The sequence below is a fragment of the Helianthus annuus genome, chromosome 10 (assembly GCF_002127325.2).
Source record: "Helianthus annuus cultivar XRQ/B chromosome 10, HanXRQr2.0-SUNRISE, whole genome shotgun sequence".
NCBI classification, from domain to species: domain Eukaryota; kingdom Viridiplantae; phylum Streptophyta; class Magnoliopsida; order Asterales; family Asteraceae; genus Helianthus; species Helianthus annuus.
The window spans coordinates 98,431,777-98,449,350 of record NC_035442.2 but is presented as its reverse complement, the minus strand read 5'-3'; the positions used below and the strand labels follow the sequence as shown (position 1 = coordinate 98,449,350).

The 17,574-nt window shown below is 38.1% G+C and overlaps 1 protein-coding gene across 1 annotated transcript; it reads left to right on the top strand.

Annotated features, from left to right (window-relative positions):
* Positions 1-6,770: 6,770 nt before the first annotated feature.
* On the top strand, positions 6,771-7,822 carry LOC110885448 (glycine-rich protein 2). Its single transcript, XM_022133136.2, has one exon. The coding sequence runs from the start codon at positions 6,863-6,865 to the stop codon at positions 7,508-7,510; it is 648 nt and encodes a 215-aa protein (XP_021988828.1). The 5' UTR covers positions 6,771-6,862; the 3' UTR covers positions 7,511-7,822.
* Positions 7,823-17,574: the final 9,752 nt, after the last annotated feature.

Below are 17,574 nucleotides of genomic sequence, written 5' to 3'. Positions count from 1 at the left end.
AAACAGCTTAGAATCAGTGTAGAAATGAGTAGAAACAGAGTATTTCACTTTAAAACAACAAGCTTCTCATTCAAAATATACTTTATTACACGGTGGAATTTCAGCAGCACTTCATGACACACTAGCTAATTCCGTTACAAATGAGAAACTGAACATGCCTATTTATAGGCTTCTAATTTCGTTTGAAATGACCACATGTCATTTCAAGCGAAATTACCAACTTTAATTTCATACGAAAATACCATATTGACAGTTCACACGAAATTACAACATAATTTCACGCGAAATTAAATTCCGTTTCGTGTGCATCTTATTTCGTGTATCTTATTTCGTGTGCATCTTATTTCGTGTATCTTATTTCGTGTGAATACTAATTCCATGATGTAAGATTGTGATGTCATATGTATGATGTCATCATTGAGAATGATGACATCATTCTTGTTCAGATTCGCTCCTTCCGTATCGTGTCATACCGTATACTGATCTTGTTTTGCGTGCCCTGATTTTTCTAAACGAATCCAAGACTTGATACAAGACGAAGTCAACAAACATATGCACCAACAAAGCGAGAAATCAATAAAGCGTAAACAGTAAAATTCACAACTTAAAACACATAGACGCGATTTGATAATACGTAAAATCGACGAATGTATGCTCAAAACGAATAGAGTGTCTTGGGTGTTAGACATCGACTACCCAAAGTGGTTCAACTATTACCAACGAGTTCGAGTACACGCTTTGGCCTAATAGACTATGCTCTCACCGTGACATGGCTACCGGCATCCATTCTTCCAGTTACTACGTGACCCGAGTCATTGGAACAGTTGAGACTTTAGTGAGATTTGTAAAATCGAAGTAGGGAGTGGAACGGGTCACTAAGATGCGGGATGCGGGTTTCACCCCTAACTTAACAACTTCGCTCCTAACTGTTGTAAAACCACGAGGTAGAGATGGAGGTTTCCATTGAGATGTGGATATCACTCCTTACTCAACGAAAGATGCTCGTGCTGAGAGTAAAATACGCGGGGTGAGTGAGCTTTTCGAGAGTTCTTGGTTTTCACACCTAATCTCGACACAATCACTCGTTTGTGTTATACGAGTATCGTCAAGCGTGTATGTTGTGTTAGCCTTAGGAAAGACAAGTAGACATTTAGACCTTAGGAAAGGTCGCCTTCGTACAAAGTTGTGTAGGTTCATACGAAGGTGTAGTATAGCGAGTTCGTACGAAGCCACACTAGGTGGGTTCGCACAAGAGCATATCAAGTAGGTTCATACGAAGCCCCAAGTGGGTTTGTACGAAGGGTTCGTCTTGGTACTTAGACTATAGACTATGTCTGTTCTACACGACTCGGCCTAATTCCCTATAGTTATGGCTCTGATACCAATCTGTCACACCCCAGCCGATGGCGGAATCATCGGGGCGCGACACTAGGCGAATCAGATTGCTCAAGATAATCCATGACAACTATTCATTACCAATATTTTAAAAGTTCATCGTCCCATACTAATGAACAAATATTCAACAAACAGTCATTACAGATAACGAGTTCTCATAAACAAAACATGATCTGACAACCTAGATTTTTATTGTGGGTTTCTAGACTTGTTTGCAGCATAACAATCTAAAATAAAAGTCAATACATAAAGTAAAGGTGAGTACACAAGTGTTCATTGATGTGCAGTTAGGTGTGATATATTTTTATGTATTTTTTAGCCCTTTTAAACCACTTTAGTCAAGTTTTAAATTTATAAAACACGATACTTACTAACACCAAACACACATATGGGCAAGTGCACCCATCGTGAGCGTAGTATAGTGTTGGTAAGATACCGAGGCCGTCCAAGGACACAAGAGCTTTTAATACCGGTTTATCCTCAACGTCTAATCAAACCAAAAATTTAGAAAAACGTTTTAAACTAGAAAATAAGAAACTAAAATGCTGAAAATAAAAATAAAATAAAAACAGATAGACAAGATGAATCACTTGGATCCGACTCGCCTTTAGTGTAACCTTTGATTATTTCCGCACTTTTGCACTTTTTAAGAGATTATCTTAGTTATTGTAGTAGTCCCCTCTTTTGAAGGTGACGTTACCCTCAACCCAGTAGTTTGAGTCATCAAGGATACAATCCTAAAGGGTCGGATTATTGAAAGATAATTAATTAAGTTATTAATGCGTAGTGTGGTAGGCCCCTCTTTTGAAGGTGACGTTACCCTCGGCTAAGTAGTCTGAGTCAGCAGGGATACAGTCATAAGTAGCCGGGTTAATATATTAATAGTAGTTTACATATGAGGGGATCAAGAAATTCGGACCCCCGCCATCCAATACCGGTGGGTATTGAAGGAGATCCTACTAAGCTTGACCCAGGTCCTTGCAGGATCTATACACTGAACAAGGCAAGACTCTTACCAAACCATTCCCTTAACCCCCGACCAGGTAGCCAACATATCTCCATATAGACCGTGGAGATATGAATGGTGTAAATCTTTTATTTTATATAGACAGTAAAATAACGCCAAGACACCACGGACAAATGATAAGGAAGACTCACCTTCAACATAAGAAACTAGTTATTAAAGTCATTAATACATAACCAAATAAAAAGTGCGAAAAGATTAAAAATAAAAAGTGTTACACTAAATGCTTGTCTTCACCAAGTGATGTAAGAGACTTAGGCAAACATGGTCTTTGATTGTCAAGAACTCTTACGATCAATCTTGGATCCCGAGACTACTACACACACTCTATGATGGATGATAGTGGTGGATGATGGTATTGTGGTGGTGGTGGAGTGTGGGTGAAGTGTGAGAGAGGTGGTTTGCCAAGGGATGATTTGCAAGTGAGCCAACCACCCCTATTTATAGCCTGCACAGAAGCCCGGACATGGCCCCGTGTCCATTGGGCATGGCCCCGTGTCCATCCTTTTCTCTTTCTTCATTAAATGCAGTTTGTCTGCATTACTTGACTACGCCCCCGTGTCCGCTGGGCACGACCCCGTGTGCAGAAGCGTATATGTACTATCAAGATTTCCTTAGATTCTGCGAATCTTAGAGTTGACCACGGCCCCGTGTCCGCTGGGCACGCCCCCGTGGTGGGTGATAGAAGCTTCTACAGCTTTGTCTTTTCTGCAGACACTTGGGCACGCCCCCGTGCTCATTGAGCACGGGGCGTGTTCAGCCTTCTGTTTTCTTGTTCTTGTTTGGGAGGATGCTGTCGAGGGGTCGGGTATGCCACGTTTATTCCTATTCTTGTATTTATGTTAGATTTAGCTGCATTTTTGCTTCTTTTGTTCATTTGAGCTCATTTAATCCTGAAAATACAAAAGGAAGACAAAAGCACGCTTTTTCCAACATTAGTACTAAAAAAGGGTTAGTTTTATGCCACAATTGATGTAATTTATATGTTTCATTTTGCACACATCATTCATAAATACAGTATAAAAAGCATTTACACATAACCAGCATGTAACACGTAACGGGTGAAGCATGTAAACTACCAACAATGATACATCCTAACCACGTGACTGCAAGTAGAGTATGCGCAACACATGTTCATCGAAGCGAACACGTGAAGTAAAGTACGTGATCCTTAGAAACCCCTGAACAAACAGGTGCTGAGTCCAAACTATAGTATTATCGTTGCTAAAGGCGGTCGAGCAAGTATTCATTGTATAAGCATAACAACAAGCATTCAACTAATCACGTATAACATGCTGGAACGGTTAGCGCTTATAAAGTGTTTGCATTGTGTGGTGTGTTTTTTATAGCGAACGTATGTAACACCCAAAAGTGCGTTGAACGAAAATGGGTTCGAGTATACTCACAGTGCGTATCTAACAGTAAACACGGTTTGAGAATGGATTGAAGGGAGTGCCGGAGCAGCCTGCGTACGGGAATAGAAGCGTAAGTCATCCAAAGTGCTGAAACGGTTGAAAATCAGAGTGTCGGTGGGAAACAGAAGCTTCGTACGAAGCTGTGCCTTCGTACGAAGGTGGGTCTTCACACAAGTGTGGCTTCTGTTGTCCAAAATCGAGTGTCTTCGCGTCTGTCTTCGGAAAATCGAGTGTTCATCCCTCCAACAAGAGTCGGAGAGGTCTTTGTCTGAGTCAAGAAATGAGAATCGGGCTGTGATGCGCGAAGTCAGTGCCTTCGTACGAAGGCAGTGCCTTCGTATGAAGCCAGGCTTCGCAAAGAACAGTCTAGCTCGCATTTGTGGTTGTTCTTGGCGTTCAGAGCTGCGTTTTCGTCTGAATCGGATGTATTTTCGAGTCCAATTCAAGCCGGTTTCGACACTACCTCATTCCACTATTCAGTGAACGAAATACATGCCGTTTTAGGTCCGTTTTAGTGTGAAAATCAAGTTTAGAATGGTTTTAAAGAGTTTTCACCTAAATCTAGCACTTGGTGAGTGTGAAATCAACTGATTTCTAACTTGGGAAGCCGTAGCTAGGCCCAATACACTCGGTTAAGTGTAGAACCGTGATAAAATAAGAAGATTTGACGAAAAAGATGAAGAGTTTGTAATAAGAATGAAGGTTTTCTATGAAAAAGATGAAGTTCTTTGTGAAATGATGAAAAAGAGGAAGTTTGATTGAAGAATATAAGAGTTTTAATGAAATCAAAGTGAATCTTGTGGAAAATCAAAGTGGAAAACATTGTGTAATCATATAAAACTGTTAAATCTTACTTGAGAATAGTTGGACAACAATTCGGCAGCATTTCGGTATGAAAATCAGCAAGTGAGAATGAATGAGAAGTGAGGGAGTATTTATAGAGAAGCTGGGTTCGAACAGAAGGCATTCGTTCGAAGTAGCTGCCTTCATACGAGGCCAGCTGGCGTCGTTCGAAGGTGTTGTTTTATGTATCGAGTTCTTCGTTTCGCGTGTAGGATGCTCGTTTAATGCGTTTTGTTGCGTTGGTTAGTATTGGTACTTTAAGTATTTTAGCGTAACACTGAGTATCGGGTTGCGTTGCGTTTTAGAGTGATAAATCGAGTTGTGCGAGTAGCGTATATATGAACACACAAGTAAAGCATATAAGAAGTAAACCACACATATAAAGCACACACAAGTAAAGCATATAAGAACACACAACGTAAAATTACTACTACTAATAATGTTTGCGATTTAGCGTTTTTAATCGTGATAAGCGAATGCGGAGACGAGGGGTAACCAAACAAACACACTCGGCAAATAAAGTAGCATAATTCTCTATGATTCATGTAGCGTTCGCGTTGAGAGTTTGCGAATATAAAGCGTTTAAACGTGCAACGGTGCCGTGTGATGAAAATGCATTTAGTGTAACACAACCCTTTACTTGTATCGAATCTCAGAGTACAAAAAGGTTAAAAATGGAATCAAGGTTATAAAATGGATCTCATCATCAATGAGATCCATTTTATGTGTTTTTAGTTAATTGCGTTTTAGGTAAAAGACATTTTTTTTGTGTTTTCTGGCCATTGCGTTTTAGAAAAAAGACATTTCTTTGTGTTTTCTGGCCATTACGTTTTAGAAATAAGACATTTCTTTGTGTTTTTAGGCTATTGCGTTTTACAAAGAAAAGACATTTCTTTGTGTTTTTCAGCCATTGCGTTTTAGAAACAACATATTTTATTGTGTTTTTAGTCCATTACGTTTTATGTAAAACACATTTTATGTGTGGATTGTCTCGAATCTTTTGCAGTCAAGACGGATCGTCCTAAAATGTGACGAGAGGGAGTCGACTGTTCGGTTGTTATGACCCATATAGGCTTGGAAGTGTTGTCGGATTGTCCTCCAAAAAGGACCGCTTGTGCGCCTACCCCGCGTGTGGTTTGCTCAAAGCTTCGACCCATGATTCGCAAAGTGCAATATCCTCCTCTTCGGTCCACGCCACGGTTGCCATCATCGGTTTTTTTTTTGGTGAAGTGGAACGGCGTTGAAGTGGAAAAGTTAGTATAAAAATGAAGAAGTTATGGAGTTCGTATAAATTTGGGTGAAGATGTTGGTTGTATTTATAGTGTGAAATTATAAATTTTAAGAAAGGTATTTTTTTTTAAATTTTAAAAATTAGCCGTTGGGTTTGGCTAGCATTCACGTCCATCAATCACGTGCAACGTCGTCTGCAAAATGTCCTTCACGCCGGTAGAGATTCCCCGACCTTTGAATAACACTATGGACGGGATGGTGTGAAAGTCAGTGTTGAGCAACAACGACGACATTTTTTAACGCAGACACCGTGTGACCTAATGATATTCTCAAAAGAAATTAAAAAAAATCTTCACCCAAGTAAAATTTCAATTTAAATGTACTTTAATTTAATTACTCCCTCCGTCCCATTAAAAGTGTCTTATTTTGAATTTTCAAAGTCTTTATTTATAAACTTTGACCTTAAATAATTTTGTTTGTGTTAGATAATACTTGATGAAAGTTATATGATTTGAGTGTGATTTACAAGTGTTTTTATCGGGTTAATTTTCATCAATTTTTATATAACACAAAAATATATAATTAAAGTCAAAATTTATAAATAAAGTCTTTGAAATTCAAAATAAGACACTTTTAATGGGACGGAGGTAGTACTAAATTTTTTTACTGTTAAAAGTCAAAATTCGTATAATTCTTCTGTGACAAAACTTTATCTCCAAATCACCAATTGAACGGCATAAAACACATCAACCATAAATAGTTTATCCCCAACCGTTAGATCAAACCTGCCAAATTTGATAACTAAATCCCAATTTTACCCCTTAGCAGAAAAAATAATAATATATATAACAGAGTAACCCTCACACTCACAGTCATATCTATATACAGAGAGTAGGGTTTTCTCTCACATAACATTTGGGGGTTTTCCGATTTCTAGGGTTTATTCACAGACAAAATGGCTGACGACGGCGCTAGAAAGTCCGGCACCGTGAAGTGGTTCAACGACAGCAAAGGTTTCGGCTTTATTACGCAGGATGACGGCGGCGAAGATCTGTTTGTTCACCAATCGTCTATCAGAGCCGAAGGTTTTCGGAGCCTCGGTGACGGAGAAACTGTAGAGTATGTAGTTGAAGAAGGATCTGACGGCCGGACGAAAGCTGCTGACGTCACCGGTCCTGATGAAGGTCCGGTTCAGGGTAGCACTCGCGGCGGCGGAGGAGGACGCGGTGGCGGTGGAGGTTATGGAGGTGGTGGCGGTGGTTATAATGGCGGAGGACGTGGAGGCGGTGGCGGTGGTGATCGTTATGGCGGAGGTGGCGGTGGTTATGGAGGCGGTGGTGGTCGTTACGGCGGCGGAGGCGGTGGTTATGGAGGTGGTGGTGGTGGAAACGGTTGTTTCAAGTGTGGAGAGAGTGGTCATATGGCTAGGGAGTGTCCGCAGGGCGGTGGAGGTGGTGGAGGTTATGGCGGTGGTGGACGTGGAGGTGGTGGTTACGGTGGTGGTGGCGGCGGCCGTGGAGGTGGAGGTGGAGGTGGCGGTTGTTATAACTGTGGGGAAGATGGGCATTTTGCACGTGAATGCCCTAATTCCAGCAACCGTTGATCTGGAGGAGGAGGATGAAGGGTAAATGTGTGTTCACATTTACTTTTTTTTACCTTCTTTGTGCTCTTTCCTTTTCACTGTCTATGTTAAAGAATCAATGGGTGACCAAATGCTTGTTTTTTTGTTTGTGCTGGTTTTAATCTTGATGATGGTCACCTTTAATTAGGGTTTCAGATTTGTGGTCTTTTCTTAAATATATTAGAAGAAAAATAGTTTAGTTGGTGTTTAAATGGAATGGAATGGTATGTATGTATGATTATTATTATTATTGACATATGGAATGTAAGAAGTATTAGGGTTTCTTTAAAGATATTTTTGTTGTTTGTTTTGTTGAAGATGGGTTTGATTAGATAGATATTTGTTGTTTGTTTGGGTATGGAGTTTGTGTGCCCACCTGCATCTGCACATCTGCTACCAGATCAGGTGTGGGGATTCTTGAAGGTGATAGATATCTCTCATAATAAATCATTTAAAATTGGTTTGTGTTTGTTGGATTTTATTGCTATGCTGTTTTTTTCCGGTAAAAAAATATTGGTTCCATGGTTGGATAATTGTGATGTTCTGCATTGGTGCAATGTATTTTGTCGTTTGAAAGTAATTTTTTTGGTAGGAGATAAGATCTTCCGCAATAGGATATGGGTAATAGGTCTGTAAAAAAGCTGGTGGCTCAGAGCTTTATCGGATTTAGCTTGGAAAAACCTCGCTCGATGTGGCTCGGTTTAAAAGTCAGCCGAATCGACTCGGTTTGGTTCGCATAACAGTACGGTTTGGCTTAGCTCGGATTATTTTACTTTTAATATATTTTATTTCTATATACAATATAATATATCACAAAAATTGATTATTATTTACATGTGGTTTGGAGTGTAATTTGATATCTATACCATATTTATAGGTTGATTACCATGCTAATGAACTTATATTGTATTTCGTTGAAATTAAGAACATATTTTGTGTTGTTAAAACTTGATTTTCGCTTATAATATGTTAGGTTGAGTTTATTTTAAATATTTTCTTTTGAATTATTGAATAATATTTTAAATTATTGAATTTTGAGAGGCATGTATTAATTTTTCTTTTCAAAATCGAGTCAAACCAAGCTGTGTCAAACCAGCTCGGTTTAAAACCAAGCCGAGCTCGAGTTTAGCTTTCCAGCTCGGTTTCAAATCCGAACCGAGCCGGGCCAGCTCGGTTTATAGTCGAGCCGAGCTCCAGTTTTGCCCTAGCTCGGCCCGGTTCGGCCCGTGAACAACACTAATGGGTAACGGTGATCAAAAAAATTTCTAAAAGTTGTGGACGCTTTAAGACTTGTTTATTTGAATATTTTGTTCTTTAAGACTTGTTAATTTTAATATTTTGTTCATTAAAGCTTTCTTGTGCAACAACAGTGATAAAAAAGTTGGAAGGGTGTAGGTTTTCATGACTACTGAAAATGTGATCAAAAGTTGGGATTTTGTGTTTTCCCAAAGAAGATAAGGGCATCTAGTTGAAGTGACAAAAGGAATATCAAAATGATTTCATTTTGAAACCACAAAACAATATTCCAAAATATTTGTTCTTTTTTTTTTTTTTTTTGAAAATCACACAATTTGAACTAGATGCTCTCACGTTTCTTTTTAGGATATATTCATTTTGTTTAGCTTTATAACTTGGTTGCATAAAACTTTTTAATGATAGTGTTTTTGTAAGATGGTTTTGCTTGCTATACACAATTAGATGAGGTGTATGAGCAGATGACACTAATCAACTTTATCTAAGAAGCATATATGCACACAATTTTTTGATGTTTTCAAGTGTTCTTTTAATGCTAGTGTGTATCCAAGTTTTTTAACATAACGGTTTATGAAATAGGGATGCGAACTAGAGAACTGCGGTAACCGTATAAAGTTTTGAATCTTTGAATCCATTGTTTTTTGTATTTTGATATGTTAAGTTGTTAGGGCACACGGGGTGGTCCGTTATACCACCCCGATCACTCGTTAATCCATCACGGAACACCGCCGCCGACTATACTTTAACGCGTTATATTTGTAACGCGTGGAATTGTTAACGCGTTATATACTCAACAATTTTCAAAGCATTCTATTTTAATTGGACCAATTCTATGTGAGTGTGACAATCACATGCAAACATCACATTCTATTTAACTTTATCCAAATGGAATTTAAAATAAAAAATTAAAAAAATTAGTGAGTGATGGAATTGTATCACTAGTGATACCACCCCCTACATTTCTATCACTATTGATAAAATATTGGGTGATGACATGACATGATTTGATTGGATGAACCGGTCGGTGTAGTATACCCCATCTACCCTTTAAAGCACCAAATGCCCTCCCTCTCAACATCTTTTCTTGTCGATTCTTGCAATTTTTTGAACACGATTTCTTTAGCCTCGACAGGAAATGAGGGAACTTTCACAAAAACAGACCATGACGGGTAGATACCATCCACAAGAAAAAAGCCTTGTTTGTAATATCGTCCGTTAACATAGAAAGGTGAGGAAGGTGCCGTATCATTCGTTACGGTTTGAAACAACGGCTACGTATGCAACACATTGATGTCGTTGTTTGAACCTGGAACACCGAAATACGAATACCAAATCCATAAATCATTCGACGTCACCGCTTCTAGTATGATGGTTGGTCTTTTGATGTCACCCCTAACATACGCCCCTCGCAACTCTCTTGGACAATTTTTCCACTCGATATGTGTAATCGATGCTACCGAGCATCCCGGGAAAATGCCATCTAGCCTCATGTGCGGCGTAAATACGTGAGATGTCGTGGCTCGTCGGTTTACGTAAAAACTCTTTACCATACAACTTAATGACCGCGTTGCAAAAAAATTGCAAACATTCACGTGAAGTTCTGGCCGCCATAGCTAGGTATTCATCATATTGATCGGGAGGGTTACCTGTCGCTAGTTGACGAATGGCGGACGTGCATTTTTTATCGGCGTGAAACTTGGTTTGCCCCTCGCATCGTAACGTTCTTGAAACCATTCCTCGCTTGCTTCGATGTCTCCAACGATCTTTAAAAATAATTCTTTGGGTAAACGAAACCGATCTCTAAACGTTTCGGCATTGTAGAGCGTATTTCCACAAAATAATCGTTCATTAACACTTCGTTGGCACGTATACGATCACGGTCTACCATCTTCTTCTTTGGGCGGGACGACTCGGTATCAAGTTCGGTGTACACCGACACAAAATATTTTAGCGTCTCATTGTCGGAAGACGACTCGGTATCGTTATCGTTAGACATCGGAAACGTCGAATCCGTAGGGAACTCCATTTGAGAAAGATGTAGATTGTGTGAAATGGGTTTAAAATGGTTTAAAGATGTAGATTGGTGTGTGTAAAATCGAGATATAAATAGATAAAGGGTTTAAGGGTTTTTTTTATTTTTTTATTGAAGTTTACCGTTATTCAACGGTCAAAACAAGGCAAACGTTCGAATTTTTTAAACTTTCAACGCGTGAAACATTCAACGCGTTACAAATATAACAAGTGGTTTTTAAGGTGGCGCGGTGTTCGTTGTGTTTCCGCGCGTAATGGGGTGACCATCACGGACCACCCCGCATCCCCTTATGTAATCATATAACTGCCTTTTTTTTTCCCAATGGCATTTGACAAATGTTAAGAAGTTATGTAATTATATAACTACCTCTATTTTTTTCATCGCATTTGACAAATACTATGCATAAATGATCAGTCGGTTATCGTGTTTTCTTTATTTCAGTTTAGTTGTGTATTGTATTGAACGAGTTGACGTAAATCCCTACGGGATGTTAATTACGATAGTCTTTAGTATTATAAGTTTATAACATGAGATGCAAAATTATTAAGCTTATGAAAAATATTATTTTCTTTTACTTTATCCTTAGGTCTACAATGCTACATCAAATGAATTAAGGCAATCTGTACATAACAAAACTTACAATGCCCTTTAAATTAACTTAAAGTAGTAAGGCAACAAGGGGCGGTCACGTTATACTTTTGTATAACGCGTGATGGCCACATTGTTCTCACCACCGGCATAAAGTTCCACGCGTGATACATTAACGCAATTCCATTTTCGTTATTTTTTCCACGCCGTGATGGTTTTATTTGAGTGAGGGTATTTGTTGGTTGGGGGGAAATTGTTGGGTGTGGTGATGAGTGATGACCACCCCCACTAAAAAAGTAGTGAGTGATAGAAAAATGGTCGATGACATGGCGGAACTTGATTGGTGCTTGTGAGTGATAAATTCTATCACTAGTGAACCATCCCCTCCCCTAATTAAATTGTAAAAGATTCTCACTCGGCCACTAAAACAAAAACTTTCCGAGTGATTTTAGTTTAAAAAAATCATAGTTTAAAAAAATCATCTAGGCTTTTGCAACGGTTTTTGACGGTTTTCAAAAAGAAAAAAAAATGGATGAATGGGTGCCTACATTAAATGATTCCGTGTCTTTGAATGAAGGGATGCCATGATGGGTTAAGGTGACTTAAGTTATTATTTGTATTTATAAAATGTCTTTTTTTAAATATTATGAATATTCATAACTTGTTATAAAAATACAAAAGGTTAAATGACTGGCTTGGTCTTTTAATTTCTACACCGCTAGTCAAATTGTTAAATATAATTTTTAAATCGTAATTTGGGGACCAAACTGTGTAAATCCAAAATCGGCTGAACCAGTAGACGTGTACAATTCAAATCAGAGGAGAAAAGCATGTGGAAAACTTAAGACCGTTTTGTGGTCGAATTGATGTAAATTTGACTTTTTGTAGTCTGATGTTTCTCGATTTTTTGCAGCCTCTGCATTGGCGAGGTGATGTTGTGAATAAATTTATCTTTCAAAAAAAATCAATTGTAAATATTTATTAAGAGTGGATGGAAACCATTAGTACCTTTCAAAGTGGTCCTCTACGTGTTATTTATGAAGCCATTTTTGGGTTGTTTTTCAATACATTAAAATTCAGTCTTTTTTGTGTCTTTATTGTAACCATGTAAACTATGTTTGTCATGAGTATTGAATATAGTTACGTTTTGGCTTCTTCCCATATCATTATGAGGCCTGTGACTTGATGATTGACAACTTTATTCCATTTTATTTATTTTAGACCAAACCATCATCATGACCAAGAAATAGATAAGAGAAGCTAAGTTTGCCAACCCCAGTTCTAGAGGAGGTACAAGTTTTCAATTATTGTTGTCAGCAATAATAGAGGGAGCCTACAAAAATCATCCATATATCAAATTGGAATACCAATAGGTGACTGATCACCTTGAGTCCTTACCCGGCAATGAATAGTCATTGTTTGCAGTGTTGGCCTTCCAATCGACCTAAAAGAAAGCTTTGGGGTGTTTAGGGTCCGGTTTAAGTTCAGCCGGTGTTAGACAAAGATACCAGATCGAACCGCTTTACCCTTTTGAAATATGATAAAGCGGACGTTAGATGGGTTGTTCGAAACAAAGGTTATAGACGTTTGACCGTTTGGTTTTTAGGTGTAACCGTTTTTTCTTTCAAAATGTTTTATTTGTACTAAAATATTATGAAATAATAGAGATGGTAATGATATATATTAGGGTTAAAGATCATGTATAAGAGTATTTTGTTGTGCGAAGTGTAGGAGACGATATGGGCATTTGATCAAGCAATTCAATAGTTGAGATTAGGTGGTTCTTAAATATAGAATTCACATGACATAAAACATAGGAAACAAGTGGAGAAATGACAAACAAGAAGATCCATTATTGGTGACTCATAAACCCACTCCCCCCACGATTTTCAATCGGATATAACTTTTTCATACGATTATATATATATATATATATATATATATAGAGAGAGAGAGAGAGAGAGAGAGAGATCATACAAATACACTTATCGTACATTATGTACGCTACATTCAAGACCGTCAGATCAACTCATTTAATCCGCGTGTTTTACTATTAAATTAATCAAATTAAAATTAATAAAAAGAAACCGCCAAGATTAAAATCGTCCAATGCGAGATCAAAATCCCTGATAATCAGCACAATAACTCACAAACATACCGAAAAACCCAAAATCAACGAAGCAAAGCAAAGCAAACAACTAAAATTCATCGTGCTACTCTCCCGTTGCGATTCAACTAACATGACTTTTGAGAAACATTATGTACGCTACATTCAAGACCGTCAGATCAACTCATTTAATCCGCGTGTTTTACTATTAAATTAATTAAATTAAAATTAATAAAAAGAAACCGCCAAGATTAAAATCGTCTAATGCGAGATCAAAATCCCTGATAATCAGCACAATAACTCACAAACATACCGAAAAACCCAAAATCAACGAAGCAAAGCAAAGCAAACAACTAAAATTCATCGTTCTACTCTCCCATTGCGATTCAACTAACATGCCTTTTGAGAAACGAAGCAAAGCAAACAACGACAGACCACAAGCGAAGAAGATGAATCTAGGTATCGATTGACATTTGCGATTTTATAATGGAAAATACAGGGACTTTAATGTCAAATGCGATTTTGTTTGTTTATTAAGCTTTTAGACTGAAACATATAGTTTTAAAAGTTTAGGTATTGTTCATAACTTCAATTTTGTTAGGGTTTATGACTAGTATGGTTATTTATTAGGTTTAGCATGATTATGCAGTTTTCTAACTGATAAAACTGATATATGTGCGATATTATATAGGGTTTTGTGAGGGTTTTGTATTACAACTGCGATTTTACAGATAAAGTTTTGCTTGTAAAAGGTTATTGTCTTAAATTAGGTTGAACATGTGAATTGATAAAAAACTCATGCGATTTCATATGATTAGTTGGTTTCATGGATTATGATTAAATTATACATGAAATATTATAAAGGGTTTTGAGTTGGTTTTGAATTACAAATGCGATTTTATAGGTAAAGTTTTGTTTGTATAAGTTTTTGTCTTAGCTTAGGTTGAGCATGCGAATTGATAAAAACCATATGCGATTTCATACGATTAGTTAGTTTTAGGGTATTATGTTTAAATTATTTTTTAGTTGCTTCAAGCATGCGATTTATAAAGATTGGGTAGTTTTTGGTAATGCTTAACTAAGACATGCGAATTGATACTCATTCATGCGATTTTATCACTTAATGCTTAGTGTACATGATTAACTGATAAATGCGATTTTATAAAGGTTTTTGACTGATAGCATGCGATTTTGTAGAAATAGATTCTGATGATGACTTTGAAGGCCCAATATCAACACTGATAAAAGTTAACAAAAATAGAAAAAGAAGAATAGTTGAAGAAAGTTCTGGAGAGGATGACTTCGTTGAGCCACTCCCAAACAAGAAAAAAGATGACAGGAAGTCTAAGATACAAACAAAAAAACATTCAAAAAAGGTGGAACCACCTAAAACAGAACATAGGGAATTCTTCAAATACAGCAACAAAGCAATACTGCTGAGATGCCAACCTAACTCATACATGGATACTGGGAATAAATTTCAAAAAAACAGGTTGAAGAGGTGAGGAATATGGGATTTGGAGCTATTCTAGATATCAATATCAACCATATTTCGACACGATTGGCTAGTTGGCTAGCTAGAAACTTTGACGAGAAATTCGATACGCTAAACGTAGGAAAACTACAAATAAAGATAACATCAGACACAGTCTATGAGGTATTTGGAATACCAAAGGGGACAAAGCAGGTTGAAATAATAGCCAATAAGAGAAAAGTTAAAAAGCAAGAAAAAATTGAAAAGAGTAAAGAACCAGGAAATGCTGTGAGGGATACATTCATCAGCCAGTGGGGGGGAAAACACAAGGATTACCCATGGCTTAATTGCAAACACAATGGAAAATCAAAGAGATGGGGGGAGCCTGTTTAGATTAAATTTCCTAGTGTACTGGATGACCTTCTTTTCGGAGATTACAAAGGCAACAACTGCAAATGATAGATGTTTGCTTGGTGTAGAGGCTGTTGAGGAAATACAGAATCTAGATTGGTGCTCATTTGTACTTGACACTTTGCGACATACACGAGCGGGCTGGAAGAACTATAAAATACAGTTCGTGGGACCTGTTGCCTTTCTTACGGAATGCATTAATACATTTCATAACATATTTAAAATACTAGTTTATTTTGTCATATAATTAAATGATCTTGCGTTTTATACAACTTCTATACACGCATGAGTACAACAAGAAGCTTAAACTGTTTGAGAAAGTCATGGAAATACCAATTATTCGTTATATCACATCTTTGGAGATTAATAAAGTCGAAGAGCATATTTCGGATAACGGACCTCTATGGATATCAAGTGAGAGTGAAGAAGAAGAAGAAGAAGAAGAAAATGAAGAAGAAAATGAAGAAGAGAGGGTCCTTCAACGGAGGATTATACACTACGACCACTGGTTGACACCACAATAAGCTACAAAAGAAGGACTGCACGTGCAGTACAAAAAGAAACCGGGGAAGAGCCAAAAGATAACGAGAACATTGATGATTTCATGGATTTCAGTTTTAAAATCCATGAAATGTCTCAGTTGAACCTTGAGATGGGAGTTGGAACACAGACACAGAAAATGATGGATTATTGCAACACTCCTTTTCAACTTTCACCATCCGTATTCTACGACACAGCCCACGAACGAGAACTATAGGCTTCAAGAACAAACAAAAAGGTAAGCGCAAAAAAATATTAATTTCACTTAATCCATTTATATTTAACATTTCAATTAATAGTATCTGAAGAAACACGGAACTAATCTTAGGGATAATTAGTTTGGTTTATGTTTCTACCATAATGGTTAATCTTCTTTGGTTTCCTGAGCTCCTTAATGACTAATTAACCTGCAAAACAAAACACCGTTAGCTCGTTAAGAGGGGAATGTGGGGGTTTCCCTCTTAACCAGACTCCAGCGTGAGAATAAGTAACTATCTCGAGGAGATTAAAGTGAGTAAAGAGTGAGAGAGTAGAGAGAATATGATCCCTTAACCTGTGAAGGAAGTGCTCTATTTATAGCCGAAGTGGTGTAGAGGATGTGGGCTGATGGGCCTTGGGCCGTGAGACGACAACAGGGTGGATATGCTTTTTGTCTCACCGGTGTCGACCGTTAGTGTCTTCTAGACGTTTCACGGTGCTGGCGCACCATGAGAGGAGCTACGTGTCGCTGTTGTCGGTCTCTGTCATCAATCAGTTAGTGGAGATCGTGGGGCAGGTGTCTCTGCTCCGTGATTGGTGCCACGTTGGCGTCCTTGAGTACTTTTTGTCTCCTGCATGTCAGACGATTGCGAAGCACGATTGAACAGAGCCTGGAGGATATGGATTGGCTCTTTCCATCTGACACTTGTACCCTGTGTACTCCAAGATGTCTTTACGCTGCGTCCTTGCGCGGCCCATGTTTCACGTGGAACTGGCTTGCGCAAGGTATGGATGCTTATAGGCTCGACTTCTGGGTGCTAAGTTATATTAGTTTGTTTCGTTTGGACCTGCGCGTCGTTGGCTGATGATGCTCAACCCGCGCGAGGTTGGGATTTGAAGTATAATTGACTAAGGAGTATGGTCTGTCGCGCGACATGGAGGAAGGCTTGCGCGGGATTTTGGGACCATACCCCTTCAGTATCTTAACTCGAAAAATATTACAGAACCTGTTGAAAAAAATGAAAGGAAATGTCAAAAAGTACATTAAAATGGTTCAAGATGTTCAAGGGATGAACAACTTAGTTTCAGAAGCAAGAACTAAGTGTTTTGGGGATCCGGAGATTATGGAGGCCTATAAGCAGTGGGATGAGACGCTTCGGAATAATCCCATTTGTATGCCGCCTGATTCGGTTCAAGAGCATGAAACTGCACCCTCTCCTGTTCATCAAGAGCCTGAAAATCCAGCTTCTGAAGTTCATCATGAAGTTACTACAAACGAAGAAGGTAGACAGGATGAAGAAGCTCAAAAAGTAATATCCAATGTTTGGTACAAATGGCATCAGAAGGTAAAACATGCGAACTCACTATTAACACATGAGAAATTATGTAAAAAATCATTATTTTTTTTATGCACACGCGAAACCTAAAAAACACATGCGATT